Genomic DNA, 15,924 nt, shown 5'->3' with positions numbered 1-15,924 from the left:
TTATCCCAATATTACTTAGTTTGACAGCTTTTTAGAACCAAGAACCGATAGTTTTTGATGAGCTGATCTTAAATCCGGTCTCAAAAAATATCCTTTATGCCAGGTTTTTAAAATATTTTAATTTAGAAGATCAGAAAATAAGATTTTTGGGTACTTTAAAGGAAATGCAACTTCAATACGATTTTTGTTTTAAAACAATCATTATGGAATTTTAAAGAACTTTTCTTGCCCTTCAAAATCAGTTTTTAAAGTTTGAAAAAATTATTATTGGACTCTGAGATATCGTCTCTTGAATTACTATCCAAGTCGAATTTGACAATATGAATGGAAAAATACCGATACAATTTCCAAAGACGATATATCGAAGATCCATAAAGATTCCTTCAAATTCAAAAAATATATTTTAAGGTCAAAAAGAAACCGGATTTGAGTTCAATGCATCCAAAAAAACTACATTCCGCTTCTTGGGTCTTCGATTTTAGGAAATTGTTGTCAGCCCTTTATCAACTGTCTCGGTATACATTGTATGGGAGAATGGGCTATATATGTACAACAAAGACTGGCCATGTTTATGCCCCTGATAAGGTCTGCATATCTGTCTATTTGGGGATTTATGACGATGGTTTTGACTATCTCCCGACAGTTGTCTGCTCAATAAAAGTTTTTTTTTTTTGGTTCTAGTTACTTTGGGGTTTATAGTAGTTATAGGATATAGCTTTTGTATTGTATGTTGTAGCGCGGCCAGCCTCCGCTGGGATCATATTTCGGTTGCGATGACGATGCATCATTTTGCTTCTTAAATGCACTCAATTTTGGTCTCTATATATTTCTGGTTCTCAATGAGGGAAATACTTTTTACAGGCACAATACTTGATTGATTGGATTACATGATTACAGGATTCTCGGGCTACATTTTAGACTTGGTCTTTGGAGGAGTTTGCTTGGGATTAGTGTACATACAGTAGTTCTTAGTTTAGTTCTGCTGTGGACAAAGCATTAGGTTCAGATTCCGGCGCGTCAGAACTTTGCGGAGAGCTTGCAGCGTTTTAATGCAGATCACCACGCAGCAGCCGTTGGCGACGCCCTCAGCCGGACTCTTGCAGGTACAGGAGTTGCTCTTGACGGCAGCAGCGGCGGCGGGTACTGCGGGAGCAGCATTCGTACCGATGACGGGCAGCTCCTGGGCCTTGGCCTGTCCCGAGCAGCAGCCCCCACCTGAGGCCGCGGGAGCCGGAGGAGGTGGTGCTGGTTTGCAGCACCCACCTGTGGACGGCGTTGGCGGAGTAGGCGAGGCAACAGCACCACCTCCACCGCAGCAACCGCCGGTGGAGGGAGCTGGGGTCTGGACACATCCGCAACCGCTCTTCACGGGCTCGGGAGCTTTTGTCCCGCCGCAGCAGCCGCCAGTTGAAGGTGCTGGCTTAGCGGCTGCACCACCTCCGCAGCAACCGCCGCCGCCACCGGAGGAGCTGCCGGTGCTCATGGAAGCCAGGTTTTGCAGCAGTAAAGCAACATCCTCGATGTTCTGGTTCATTTCCGCCTCGCGTTTACTCACTTTTTTGGTGGCCGTCGCCACGCTGCCGCCGCAAATACGTTTGCCTCCGTTGGAATTTTGGATTGTCGTGGTGGTGGTGGTTGCCTTGGTGGAGCCCTTTTGGGAACCAGTCGCCGCTGCTGCACCACAATCGCCGCCGTTACAGCTCTTGGTCTGATCGCACTTGCAGTTGGTGCAATTGCAGATGCCCGCATCTGCTGTGATCTGTTTGAGCGTCGGCTTATTGTCCCTGATGTCCAGTTCCACCAATCCGGAGGCATCACTGGGCACCTGGGAGGCCTGCTGGAGCGTGGCCTGCAGAAGGGCACTGTTGTTGTCGATGGTCATGAGGATGTCGTTCAGCAGGGACTCCGTCTCCATGTCCTCTTCGTTGCCGAAGCTGTCCTGCTTGAGCAGCTCCTCGATGTTTTGCTGGTTTAGTTCCAGCGTGGGTGTGGGCAATGATTGCGACTGCGCTGCGGAGTCCACATCCATGGTCTCCACTTGGTTATCACCCATGTTGCCGCTCACTGCATTGCCGTAGCTGGGCTTTAAGTCCACGAAACTGGGCATTTCGGTGGGCAGGGCCACGCAGGCATCAGTTGACGGGGCCATGGGAATGATGGGCTTGGAGACCAGGACCCCAGCATCGATCCAGGGGCTGGGTATCTCCTCCTCGGCGGCATACGAGAGCTGGTAGGCCTGTGAGGTCTCCGGCAGGATCAGTGGCTCATCGGATTGCAGGATAAACACATTGGACAGCTGCTGATCCTGCGGCGTCACCGTGTGCAGCACCACTCCGCTGTCTGTACTCGTTGTCTCCGAGCAGTGACTGCCAGGATTTAGCACCAACATCTCCGACTGCTCGTCCTTCTCCTCGTGGTGGTTTTCCTGTTCCTGATCCGTCAACTGTTTGCCCTGTTGCGACTTCAGTGGCCGCTTTTTGCGTCCCTTGTTGAGCAACTGCCGCTGATGCGTCTTCTTGTGCGACTTGAGGCTGTGCGATGTACTGAACGACTTCTGGCAGCTGTCCTCCTGGCAGGGATACGGCTTCTCCCCGGTGTGCGTTCGTCGGTGCGTCTTTAGATGATGCGAGGCAGTAAATGCCTTGCCGCAGTCGTCTTCCGGACACTTGTAAGGCCGCTCCTGGGTATGGGTGCGCGTATGCTTCTTCAGATCACTCAACGTGGTGAAGCACTTCTGGCACAGCTCGCAGTTGAATGTCTCGCCATTGTGGAGGCGCAGGTGGGCGTGCAATCTGTTGGATCGGGCGACAAAGATAGCCGATTAGTACAACACTCCTTATAGCCATTGGTCTATTTATGCCTATCAAGCTATCAGTTAGCTGGAGTGGCTTGGATTGCTCACCTGTAGCGCGTGTTGAAGGCCTTATCGCAGCCGGTCACTTCGCATTCGTACGGCTTCACCTTCGTGTGGACGCGGACGTGGATCTTCAGGCTGTAAGATGTGAGGAAGGCCTTGTTGCAGCCGTCTTCCGGGCATTTGAAGCTGTAGTCGCCTGGAAGGCGGAAAAGCGGAATTTTTAAATTTTAAATGTAAACACTGGCAAAGTCTTGTCAATGGGCGTAGGCTAAAAGGTTTAAAGGGGGGTTGATCATGCTTTCATATTGACTGAATTCCAAAATTGCCTTCATGATTAATTTCTTTGTTAAAACAATAAACTACAAGTCTAGTAATATATATAATTATGGTGAATGAATATTTTCTTTTTAACTTATTTTTTTAAATATACTTTTAAGGGGTTTCTTCCCCCGACCCCTTTCACTAAGCCCCTGCGCAAAAAGAAAAAACAGTGTTGCAAAACACACAAGTGCAATCAGCTGTTGACCAACGCGTTTTTCTGCTCGGCAAGGCGCACAAACGCATCGTTCGACGCGGATTTTAAGCGTTTTTTAAATTTGTGTAATATAATAATACTAATTATGAGGTACGATACCGATCAGTGCTTAATACAGAGCGTAAGTCGCTACCCGCGTTTATACAATAAATCATTTGGCTCAAACAGCGCGCTCAGTAGGCGGGAGGCGTGGATGGCTGTGGCTCAGGAATGCAAAATACCAAGTAATTGCTGTTTTTTTTCTTTTGAAACCTTTAATTGTTAATTTGGTTTAAAATCTGTTGCAGTGGAAACGTGCCAAGCTCGATGGAAGACCCTACGCGATCGCTACGTCCGGGAAATAAACAAATCCAGTCCAAAGGGCTTTGCTTTGTTCGAGAATCTTAACTTTCTCAGAGGACACATCAAATTAAAAAGGTAAGCGTGCTCTCAATCATTGGTAATAAACCATTTTGTAGTCAAACAATATTCGAATATTCTAGACGGCGCCCCTCAAATCCGTCGGATCCGCCCTATTTAACCTACTATATAGACGAAATGACTCAGGATGGAACGTCCAGCTCCATGATTATGCAATATCCCTTGGAAGAGCAGCAGGAGCAGGGGTACGAACAGTTACAGCAACCGATACATGAACAGGAACGCGTACATCAAGAGGAACAGCGACAGGTACAGGAACAGCAACAGGTACTCGAACAGGAGCAGCAACAGGTACACGAAGAAGAACAGGAACAGGAGTACCTTAGTGACAATGCTGAGAGCTCCAGTGTGGAGTTTGTTCCGGAAGATACGCCCATTGCCAACGAACTTGCCATTGACCCCCAAAATCCTCCCCTGCCTGCCAACAACCCGCCACCAGCCATGGATGGCATGACTGCTTTATCAAAATTAATCAGTATGCTTGAGGAAGCTCTGAAGGAGAAATCAAAGCCAGTGGTACCCCAAGATCCCTTCTACAAATATCTAGAAAGTATTCTGAGTCGCGTGGATGAAGGCACACGTGCCGATATACAACTCCGTCTGCTTAACTTTGTCCACGAAGAGATCAAGAAGTCAGAGATACCGTAAGTAGGATTCTTTTTGTATAGACAGTTCTTCTTTTAAATCGAAAGCTTCAACATAGTCTTTAGTTTTATTACTTACCCGTATGGGTTTTTAAATGCGTTCGCAGATTTCCGATTGTGCTATAGCTCCGATAACAGTTCTCGTAGTTGCATCTGTAGCGACTGAGAGCCTCGTCCGAACTCTAAATTAAATAGAATTTTATTAGAAACATATCGAAAGAATCCCTCTCAATGGAATGAGGTCTCATGCAGGATTATTTGGGGGTGAATGGTGTCAATGGTGACAGAGAGAACGGGGCCATTACGCACCGCGAGAGCTGGTTAACAAAACTGGGTTACAACACACGCCTACAGCGGAATCTTAGGAGTCTGAATCGGAATCGGAATCTCCACTAAACACTAGGATTAAGAGTCGCTACAAAAAGCGTTAGGCAACAACGTTAGGCATATTAGACAACTTGGCTGCTAGCGAATGATGTTGGGTAGTGTGTACCTCGTAGGCCATCGCCATTAACTGATCGTTCTCGTCCTGCCCGCCGGCCTCCTCCTCCTCATCCTCCTCGTGCTCGTCAACATCTCGATGGAGAACGCCCGGTTGAATGCAGTGGGTCAGCTGCTCGTCCTCGTCCAGCTCATTCGGATCGTACTCATCCACATAGCTAGAAGATCGATGGCATCGTTTCAGTATAAATGGGGGAAAGACCAAAGATCCGCAGTTGGAAACAGTCCGAATATCGCATCGGGCGGGGCATTTAATTTCCCCTCGCCCGATTTCTGTGTCAGTGGGATCTTTGTGTATATAATAAACGCAACAAGTGTATATACTATGTCTATACAAAACTGCACAGAGATTGCGATTAGTGGTGGTGTTAGAGCGTCAGCAAAAAATAACAAGAAAAACAATTCAAAAACATCAACGGCAGAACAACAAGATGAAAAGCAAAGGGGAAAAAGAACAACAGAGAAAACAGAAATCTCTGGAGGCTTTTTCGGTCCTTATTATTAATCAGATTAATTAATATTTAATGTTGTCATGGTCAAAACACACAACAAAATGCCAAAAGCAAAATATAGCAGACGGCAACAGAAACTAAAAAGAAAAGCCAGCGACTAGCAAGTGCGTGGGAGCTGCTCTGCTGGCTGGGTGACTGTGATGACTGACGGGCAGCGTGCCCGGACTGCCCCCAGTCCCTTTCCTTGCCAGAAGCACCACCTCTTTCTCGATCACCACCCCCCTCTAAGTGCTGAAAAATGAGAAATATGATTGAGGGAACACTACTCATGGCGATAAAAATAGCGTAAAATAGGCGTCGTCGCCGAATGGTCAGCGGAAAAGGGAGGACGGAAGGAAGGCGCGGAGCAAAACACACACAGCAGGCACGGATGAAAAATTGAAAAATTATTGTACCGCAGAATAATGAAAACAAAAGCAACCAGTAGGAGGAGCAGCAAAAAAAAAAAAAGCAGAGGGAGACAGAGCAGACGACGGACTAACCCCATCACAACACATCATTTGGGCTTAGGAGCCAGAGGGTAAAATTAATTTATGTCCTGTTTAATACCTTTTGAGTGGCAATAATTAATTAAGTGTTTTTAATAATTTTTATTTGTGAAGTAATGATAAAACAACTAAATTTGTGTTTAGGTAATAAGAATACAAATTGTTAGATTAAGTAATATTTTTGTATCCATTTTGACTATTGTCATAAATAAAAGGTAACCCTTGTTGCACTAGGATAATATCAAAAATAAAATTATTTGTAAAAAATAAATTTCCTGAAAATATGGATAAGCAAGCGTACGCCTTAAAAAGCGTTTTTTAAAAATCGAGTAACACGAAATAGAACGCCTCGAGTGCCTTTGTGTATACCCTTGACTTCTTATCAGCCGCTAATATTGTATTACAACTCTTGAAATTCAATAAAACATGGTGTAAGCCATTATCAGCAAATAAATTTGTCAGTTTCCGTTGAACAGATTTGTTATTTCCATCAAACTAAGCGGAGGTATCAGCCAAGTTATCAGCTAAATAGCTATGTAAGTTCAATAAAACCCTGGTGACACACCCAGGCGAACTTTAACCTTTTGTGGATATACGAGAAAAACACACACCTTTTATAAGTGCCAAATCGAACTATTCTTGGGGCAGAATTTCACAATAGGGCAGGCAGTGGAATATAGCGCTCGAATCTAGGCTCTTTTACACCAAGTGTGAATGAGTTTTTGGGAAAAATCCCACCAGTCTACAAATATACATACATCTATGTATGCATATATCCATTCTATACACTCGGGACGACGTCGCTGAGCGGGAGGAGTAGGTGGCAGCGATCTAAATGCGTTCATCGGCGCAACTATTTTTGGACCAAACAAACGATTCCGATACACAATCATCATCATCATGGCTCGAAGAGGAGGCAAGAGGCATGCAACCATTGCCGCACGGGATTATGGGTAGAGGCTGCAGGCTGCAGCTGATGCTGCTGCTGCTGCAGGCCGAGAACACAAATCAGGCAATTAGCAACAAACATGCAAGCGATGCGGACACCGCCTTGTAATGAGTGGACATTGGAATCGGTCGAAGATTTGCCAAAAATGCTGGCAAGAAAATATGAAAATTTGATTTCTCTTTTTTCAAACAAACACCAAAAAATATAACCAAGCGGGACACGTCACGGCAGACGGAGACAGAGACGCTAGGGAAATATATTTTTCTGTATTTATGTGTGGGCAGAGTGGAAAATTAGCAACAAAAGGGGCGGCAGGCATCTATGGGGTACTGTCCCTGGGCGGGGGTCAGCATTCAGCATTCGGAGGGCACACCTGACGGGCCACTATAATTGGCCAAAAAAAAAACGCGACAAAAACACCACTCTCTAGCCGATACATGGGCACTAAAAATGTGCACTAATTATAGCGGGCTTTCAACATATTTTCCTATATTTTTTGCTATTGCAGCAAATCAAAATGAAATTAAATGATTTTCATGCTAGTTCGTATCGAGTTGAAGGTCGGCCTGCGGAATATTAAATGTTTTATTGGGCGAAAATTTGTCTTTTATATATTTTTACTAAAGATTCATAGGCTCATAACTTAAGTTTGTTCTCGACCAATTAAAATGTGGCATGTATTCCTGTGCTGCTTTTGTGTGGTGGTTATTATAATACAAATATGTCATATTTCCTATTTATTTTTATGATCCGAAAATTTCTCATATATATTTGAATGATTTTCTATTTCAAATCGATTTTGAAAAAACAAAAGCTTGCTTCGAAAAATGTGTGTAACCTCTTGGGAAACGGCCTTATTTTTAGGGGCAAACTGAGATGTGAACCATAAATGTATATTTTTCCATATAATTATTCATTTTGTGTGTATTATTAAGCAGATTTGAAAGGAGGAGCCTTATATGGTGAAGTCAAAGAAGAGAAAGAATATTCCAGAAATACATATTTATTATATGTAAGTCTAAGTTTTCTAGGAATATTTAACAATTAAAAATTAACAAAAATGATGTTCTCTTTCGTGGAATTATGAAATTAAGAGCTTCATCATCACCATATGATTTTTTTAATAAAGAAAGGAAAAAATTAAGAAAACTAGCTTGATACTTTTCCTTTAAAAATAAATAACGTTACTCAAATGAGAGCACGAAAAATATCAATTTAACGTTGCCAATAAACCATAAAATAATACCAACAGTATTTTAAATGAAATCAACATTAAAAATAACTTAAAACGGATTTAAAATTCACAAACAAAAGAATTGCCCAATTAAAATCAATCGAAAATGCGTAATTAACAGAAATTGCAAGCAAAAATATTAATTAAAAGCTCATGCGACGCAAGGACAAGAAGGAGAGGTTCGTTCGTTCGTTCTTCATGCAAAAGTGGCTACTACCTCGTCTCGATAGTGAAATACGCCGGAGAGGTGACCACCGAGTTGGCCTGACCATTATCACAGTTAGTGGCGGAGACGGGGACGGTGTTAATTGTCTCCAAAGGTGCTTCCCCCTCCGCACTGGTGCTCATCATGCTGAGCGACACCACGGTGGGCGGCTGCACCTGGACAAGCTTCTGGTTCTCAAACTGGTACTCCAGCGTGAAGCAGATATCATCCAGATTGTACACCTGGCCGTCGGCGGAGCCAGAGCCGCCACTGGCCTCACTCAAGGTGGCTATAAGCGGCACCTCGCCGATGCTGGTGCTGATGAGGGATTCGGCAGCGCTGCTGGCGGTGTGATGATGGTATGTAATGGGTATGACAGTGATGGGCAGAGGCGTCGGATTGGGGGGCGGCAGGATGAAAATGTCATCTGCCGTCGCCTCCACAGCCGTCGTTACTGTTGGTGGATGTGTGTGAGCAGGTGTTGATCCAGCATCTTGCGTGAACAGGGCATTGTATGTGGTCGCTAGCTCCAGATTCAGCACCTGTTGCTCCGCCCCGCTGGTGGAGTTGCCGTACAGGCTATAGCTGTCGCCGTGATTGATGGCGTTGTCCGATTCCAGCTTAGGTGTGAGCAGCTGCGCCAGCGGCCTACCGATACCGAAGCCGCCCTCGAAGTCCAGGGAAACGGATGACGCGCCCGACGACGAGGAGGAGGCGGCACCGGCGGGCGGGGAGCCGGAGAGCGAGGTGCGGGACGAGTTCGTATCGTAATCCCGGCTGTCTGATAACGAATTCCCATGGCTGTTGACCGCCGCTGCGGACGTCTTCCAGCCGCTCTGGTGGTAGTAGTGTTGCTGCTGATCGTTCATTCCGCTTTAATATTTATTCGCTCGCGCCCACGCACACCAACACACACGCACACACTAGAAGAGAACGCACGAAGAACGAGCAACAATAAATAATAGAAAATCGCATATGCAGTTGCTTTCTTCTCCTTTCTTGCCACCGCCGCTTTGTCACTTTCTCACTGTGTCGCCGTGCAGTGGATATATATGTACGTATGTATTTATCGACGTATATATGTTGCAAAAGAAATTAGAAAATTTCCAATTGGAACCGCGAGATCGCGCACACATCCGCGATCTAGAAACAACAACAAGATAAGAACTAAAGTGACCGCAGCTGGATCGCAAGAAAATAAAGTCGTGTTCTGTGCAAGATACTAAAAAAGGAATAAGAATAAAATACCAACAAAACGTAGAGTCTAGCCCTAGAGCTTGAAAGTAATAATTATGAAACTTTTTAAATTGTTGATTATTAAAAGTACCTGTGCACTGTCGTGTACGTATTTTTATTAATTAAATTTAAACTTATGTTCAAATTACACATACTACGTAATACGGAAACCTTATATCATTACATCATATATTATGATAAGCCATTTTATAATATTTTAAAGGTGCATTTTATTTATTTATTATTTCTGTTATATGGTTAACCTATTGCTGTTTTCAGCTGCCAATATTTACAGTCATTTATAATTGTATCATGACCAGTTGAAGTCGAAACAAACGCAACTGAGTGCCATTTTCAAAATACCTGCTTTTCCCGCCTAATAGGGTGCGTAACCCTCCCACGCCAACTGGGCACACTAACAAGCTCCAGAAGTCTGGTAGAACCACACCGACGACGTGGGGTTGCCAGACTTTCAGACGCCACAAAAGTTCCCCTCGCCAAATTGGGGAGCCCGCAAGCGAGTTGGCAGCCCCAGCTGTGCATATATACAAAATTCATTGATTTTGTCAACGTAAAACACACAGCGCATAGCAGGGCAGCGAAGCAAAAACAGCTACCGTACGGCCAGAGTGAAGTTAACTGAATTAGAAACGCTGGAGCCGCGAGTGCACGGCGGCAATGCGAACCGATTGAGTCCAATCAGAACGCTGCTCCCAATCAGAAGTGGCAGAAGCAGGGGGCCAAGAGCGAGCGAGCGAGCGAAAAATACGGACAAACGGGGAAAGGAAAGGCGAACGCGAGGCGAAAAGAAAATAGGAGAGAAAAGCGAACGAGCGGCGGCGGTGGCAGGAGAGCTAGTGAGCGAACGATGCAATAGGAGTGGTGCGCGGGGGAAAATGACCACCAGCTCTGTGCCAGCGACGACGGACTAACGGAGACGACCGTAACGGCCGTAAAATGCCCCGGAATGCCACTTGCAGGACAAGTGGAGGATGCGTAGCTAACGGCAACGGTAATCAGGATGAGGAGGGAGAAGCAAACAATAACAAAAGCGGTGCTGCAGGAGGCGGCGGCGAGGGCATGGGCATCGTCAAGCAGGAATTGGAGGCGGCTCCGCCGGTGTGCCACCGTAAATCGGAGCGACGGAGAGTGGCTCGGGACATCTTTCTGGTGTTCGAGGAGCAGTCGACACGGCGGCGTGGCAAGGGAGCGCGCGGTAAGAATACGCGGGCCAAGCAGAAGTTCGGACACCTGAAGGTGGCCAATACGCCGCGGATTAGCAAAAGTGTGCTGCGCGAGATCAAGACGGAACCAAAGTGCAGCACGGGCCCGGAGCTGCCGGCCCCCGAGCCACCAGCAGCAGCTGTTCCTTCTCCCAATCCCGCTCCTATAAATCCCACGGTGCCGCCTGTGCCGCGAACGGCTGCCGTGAAACTTGAAACCAAAACAACCACGACAACGGTCACTGCATCCAATGTGGTGTCGACCCGAAGAGTCAGTCCCAAGCCCAAGGCTCCGCGCGCAGTGGAGGAGGAAGCGGAGGAGAAGCAGGAGCCGCCAGCAGTCACTGCCCTGCGACGACACAAAACGCCCACACCAACACCCACACCCACTATAACTCCTAGTAATCCCAACTCCAAACCCACTCCCAGTAGTAACACCTCGGCAGTGGCAACGCCCAGCGTTAATCCCATCTTCCTGTGGGTCAAGCAGGACGACACCCGCATCGTGGAGGTGCGCTGCGAGGACTACGACAAGCGCAATCGCATTCGCCTGACCAAGACCACGAACGGCTGGCGCTCCATGCCGCGCACCGATGCTTCCTCCACGCGGATAGTTAAATTCTTCCACGGCTCCGCCGCACCCTTGATGAAGGTCAAGCGCGAGCAGCACCAGCATCAGCGTCACGAGGATGACGAGCAAGAGGATGAGGCGCAGCACCTGGAGCTGGTGACCCAACACGAGCACGAACACGAGGCGGAGCTGGAGCAGGAGCCGGTGCAGCAGCCACAGTTGCCTATCATTGCTCAGAATCTGCTGCAGGACTGGGAGGACAGTGTCACCCAGCTGCCGGACGAGATCGAGGAGGAGGAGGAGGAGCCGGAAGAGGAGGAGGCGGAAGCGGAGGAGCTGCAGCTGGATGCGGATCAACCGAATGGCAACCTGATTGAGAACGTGGTGGTGCTGCCATCCGGTCAGCAGCCCTGTTCTTCCAGGACTCCTCCCTGCTTTGACGGACTGCTGGACAGCGAGGAGACGAATGCCTCGACCAAGGCCACAAAGACCAACACGCCCACATATCAGAGCTCCACGCCCTCGCCGTTGGAATTGCAGCTATGCCCCAAGACGGGTCTGTTCCTGCCCAAGGGCGATATTGCCCTGATCCAGGTCCCTGATGACGACCCCATTCCGGTTGAGCATGGGGAGGAGGAGGAGGACAAACCACTGACCACGGCGGTCCATGATTCCGCGGAGAGTCTCGATGCGAATACTAAGAATCTGAAGGATCTGCTGGACGACGCCGACGATCTGCTGCAAAACTGCAGCAGCGATCACGGGAGCAGTGGGGCGGATCTGCTCGATTCCCTGGTGAAGCGCAGCTGCGAGGACAATCTCGTCCAGGAGACCAGCACCGGCGGCGGTAATAATCCCCAGAACACCTCAACCTCCTCCACTGGCGATGAACTGAGCTCCTTTTGCGTGCCAGATCTCGGCAAGGACCTGCCCAGTATCCTCAACATGGACAATGACGACGACACGCCCAAGTGCCTGTCCTTCAACGAGGCGGGTGAGATCGAGGGCCTGAACGGAGAGCTCTTCCTGGGCATAGAGGCCTTCGAGAAGCAGCAGGAGGCGGTGGTGGCCACGGAGCCGGAGCCACAGCCTCCCACTCCTGCGACTGTTGAGCTGACCCAAACACCCACGCCCACGACACCCACGCCAGAAAAGGACAAGGACAAGGCCAGTGGAGGGGACGAGACGCCCAAGGACCTGAGCTACAAGAAGCGCGAGGAGGTGTGTCCGCCCTCCGAGTCGCGCAGCCAGTGTGCTGTGACCTCCAGCTCCGATATTCTCAAGTCCCCGGAACGGGACCTGCAGCTGCCAGCCAACTCCATCCCGGCCGAGGTGGAGACCACCTCGGAAACCATCAAAAATCTCATTCTGGAGCAGTTCCTTAAGCTGAACAATAGCAATAACAATCCGCAGCAGGCGGAGCCCATGGATCTCGGGAAGGCGGGACGCGAGGGCAAACTAGAGACGGTGGTGATCGACGACGAGGAGGAGGAGGAGTCCAGTCAGCCGCTCAAGAAGCGTCCGAAGGCCAGCATCAAGATGGATAAGGATCCGGATGCCCTCACCCAGTTGAAGATGCTGATCAGCAATCCGCAGTGGAAAGTTCCGGACCCGATACTCGTGCCAAAGGATCGCCTCGGCGCCGTGTTGGCCTCTCCGGCCCGTGAGATACCCCTGCTGTTGACCACCAGGCCGGAGCTGCGTCTCCCGGAGGCCTTCGCCTATCCAGAGATCATCCAGAATCCCAATATTCTCGTGGTGACCATGGAGCAGCTGGAGGCCATACTCAAAACGGAGGCAGAGCAGGCGACGAAGGCGACCAAGGAGCCGGATCCAGTGGTGCTGGGGCCCAGCAGCAAGGCGAGGAGTCCCAGTCCAAAGCAGACGCAGCCCAAACCTGTGCCAGCTCAGACCAAGCCCGCAGCAGTGGCTCCCGTGGTGCCCACTCCGCCCTCGCCGGCGGCGGATTCCAGTCTTTCCACGGATCTGAATGCCACCACGCTGGCGCTGCTGCAGCAAATGCTGTGGCTGCCGTATTTTGGCCAGCTGTCTCAGGAGTTCTTTAAGACCATCAAGGATCCGCTGGGGCTGCAGCGAAAGTTCATGAGCAATCTTCTGCCGCTGTACAACAGCCAGTTCGGGCTGCAGCACCTGGACGAGCTGTACAAGCAGTGCATGAAGCAGAAGCCGTCGGAGGAGCAGCAGCCAAAGGTGCCCACTCCTGCGCCAGCTCCTCCTCCTCCTCCAGCGGCGGCAACTCATGCTCCACCACCTCCTCCAAGTGCTGCCAGCGGTTCCACCAATGCCTTCAACGGGTTCACCAATCCCGTAGAGCTGGCCATCATGCAGAAGCTGCTGCAGCCGCAGCTGCCGCAATTCCTCAATTGGGACGCTTCCAAGGAGGCGTCATCATCCTCATCTTCCGCCGCATCCACGCATCATCATCAAGAGCACAAACGTCCCAGGAGGGAGCCGGAAACGGAAACCATCTGCAACTTTACCAAATCAAAGCTGTCAGCAGGTGCCCCAAGTGCCACTGCTGCTGCTGCCCCCGCCGCTGTGCCTGCCCCAGCACCCGCTCCAGCGCCAGCGCCAGCTCCGGCGGAGCACAAACCCAGACTGACCATCAAATCCCTCTCGAATCTGCTGGAGCCGGAGGCGAATGTGGTGCCCCTGCTCAACGTGCCCTTTGACGGTATGCGAGGGCGTTCCTCCATGCACAAAACGACGACAGCGGATCAGGGCAAGGAAGCGGCCACCGGCGGACGCACACTTCGTTCTAGTAAGGCCTGCGTTACTTACAATCCCCTGGAGCAGGCCAAGCAGTTGCAGCAGCAATCGTCCGTTGGGTCCCAGCAGCAGCGGAAGCGGGGCAACCTGCTCGCTCAAGATCATCAGCAGCAACAACAACAGCAGCAGCAGCATCATCTTGCCGAGGCGGCGGCTGCCGGAATGGATGCCAATTCGGCGCTGTGGCATCCTCTCTTTGGCAGGTGAGTTATCTATAAGATGAGCCAATCATCCTTTTTTCGTAACACCTCTTCCTCCCTTCTCAGCAATCCCAAGCAGGGCTACAACAGCCCCTGGCAGTGGACCACAGTGACGGCCACCGGCGAATGACAGTCAAGCCGGGCTCATAAGGAGCCACAATCACCTGCAGCGGGATCAAGGACAACGGCCAGCTACGAGGAGCAGCAGCAACAACAACAACAGCAGCAGCAGCAGGAGTATAGCAACTACCAGGCCGTGGCCAAGCAGCAACAACACCAGCAACAGCAATCACAACTTCCAGCAGCCAACAATCAAAATCACAGCAACAATAGTAGCAATAAATTTTGTTATCCCACGGCGGCGGCCATGGAGAATATGTTCCAGAGCAATCAAATGGCGGCCGCCGCCGCCGCCCGTGAGTCGCTGCTCAATTCGTACTTGTATCAGAAGGAGGGCGATGCTAGCAGCAACTACATGTCAGCGGAGCAGGGCTACTGGCAGCAGCATCAACAGCAGCAGCAGCAGCAACATCACCATCAACAGCAGCAACAACACCAACAGCATCAGCAAAAGCAACTCCAACAACAGCAGCAGCAACTCCAGCAACAACAGCAGTGGAGCGGTGGCAGCACCAACCCAAGGGGCAACAACAACAACTATGCCAACAATTATGCAGCAGCAGCAGCTGCCTCCATGTACATGCAACACTTCAATCCCTACATGCAACAGAAGGCGGCCCTGCTAGCAGAGAAGGCCGCTCAGGCGGCGGCAGCCGCGGCAGCGGTCCAGAACAGCAACGGGAGCAATGGCAACAAGCATGGACGCTTTGGCGGGGACTATGGCTAGGCGTAGAGAGGATCGCCATCGCCTCCCCATCAGCAACAACACTTGCATATTAAACATAAACACACATATAGGCATATATATATATATACATACAACACTTGTGTGTAATATTAATTACTATATATATTTAGAGGCGTCGTATATAGGCCGTTTTTACCGCCAGGAATTGGTAAAGGATAAACCATGAATTTTCCTTTAATTTAATATATATACACACAGGAACAGCAACAGCAACAAGGTAACCCCGAAGGCAACAACAATAATTTATAAACAAAACAAAAGCGAGAAAACCGAATGAAAGAATGAAAAACTTAAATTGAATTAGTAAAAATTTGTTATTGGTAGTTTGTTAACAAAAAACAAAACAAAAAAAAAAAAAAAGAAAAGGAAAACGAGAAAAAAGAAAACTAAACAAAAAATATTGTAGAAGAGCGAATGGCAAGAAAAAGGAAAAAAAAAAACCTAATTATTGTATTATTGTTAACCAAAATCTATTATTATTATTATTATTATCTCAAGCTGCGTTATATTATTATGATTATTAACTCGAGCGTGTATGTATATAGCGTTTTTATCTAGATGTATTACCACTTAGTGACCCCCTCCCCCTCCCAGCTCCAGCTATCCCTTATCCTTAATCATCTCGCCAGGACAATCCTCGGTCCTTGGGCCCTTACCAAAAACAAAACAAAAACCGCAGCGCTAAAAGGCA

At 48.7% G+C, this 15,924-nt stretch overlaps 4 protein-coding genes across 5 annotated transcripts; 3 read left to right on the top strand and 1 right to left on the bottom strand.

Annotated features, from left to right (window-relative positions):
• Positions 1–591: 591 nt before the first annotated feature.
• MTF-1 (Metal response element-binding Transcription Factor-1) lies at positions 592–9,489 on the bottom strand. Of its 2 annotated transcripts, XM_017172652.3 has the most exons (5): positions 8,358–9,489; positions 4,950–5,115; positions 4,536–4,638; positions 2,903–3,053; positions 592–2,792 (listed from the first exon to the last, which is right to left on the bottom strand). In XM_017172652.3, the coding sequence occupies exons 1-5, from the start codon at positions 9,212–9,214 to the stop codon at positions 974–976; spliced, it is 3,096 nt and encodes a 1,031-aa protein (XP_017028141.1). In that variant the 5' UTR covers positions 9,215–9,489; the 3' UTR covers positions 592–973. The 2 variants fall into 2 exon arrangements, with proteins under 2 accessions (XP_017028141.1, XP_017028142.1); XM_017172653.3 differs by lacking the exon at positions 4,950–5,115 and having other exon boundaries at positions 8,888–9,489.
• LOC108078701 (uncharacterized) lies at positions 3,228–9,993 on the top strand. The gene is made up of 4 exons (XM_070285252.1): positions 3,228–3,616; positions 3,680–3,809; positions 3,875–4,456; positions 9,861–9,993. Exons 1-4 carry the CDS (start codon positions 3,250–3,252, stop codon positions 9,895–9,897), a joined length of 1,116 nt encoding a protein of 371 aa, XP_070141353.1. The 5' UTR covers positions 3,228–3,249; the 3' UTR covers positions 9,898–9,993.
• A 103-nt stretch (positions 9,994–10,096) lies between these two features.
• On the top strand, positions 10,097–15,724 carry LOC108078698 (nascent polypeptide-associated complex subunit alpha, muscle-specific form). The gene is made up of 2 exons (XM_017172651.3): positions 10,097–14,368; positions 14,432–15,724. The coding sequence occupies exons 1-2, from the start codon at positions 10,539–10,541 to the stop codon at positions 14,493–14,495; spliced, it is 3,894 nt and encodes a 1,297-aa protein (XP_017028140.1). The 5' UTR covers positions 10,097–10,538; the 3' UTR covers positions 14,496–15,724.
• Positions 14,742–15,212, top strand: LOC138928376 (ecdysone-induced protein 74EF-like). The gene has a single exon (XM_070285444.1). It carries the CDS (start codon positions 14,742–14,744, stop codon positions 15,210–15,212), a length of 471 nt encoding a protein of 156 aa, XP_070141545.1.
• Positions 15,725–15,924: the final 200 nt, after the last annotated feature.

This window comes from Drosophila kikkawai, chromosome 3L (assembly GCF_030179895.1).
Source record: "Drosophila kikkawai strain 14028-0561.14 chromosome 3L, DkikHiC1v2, whole genome shotgun sequence".
NCBI classification, from domain to species: Eukaryota; Metazoa; Arthropoda; class Insecta; order Diptera; family Drosophilidae; genus Drosophila; species Drosophila kikkawai.
The sequence above is the reverse complement of the archived record's forward strand: the minus strand, read 5'-3'. Positions and strand labels throughout refer to the sequence as shown.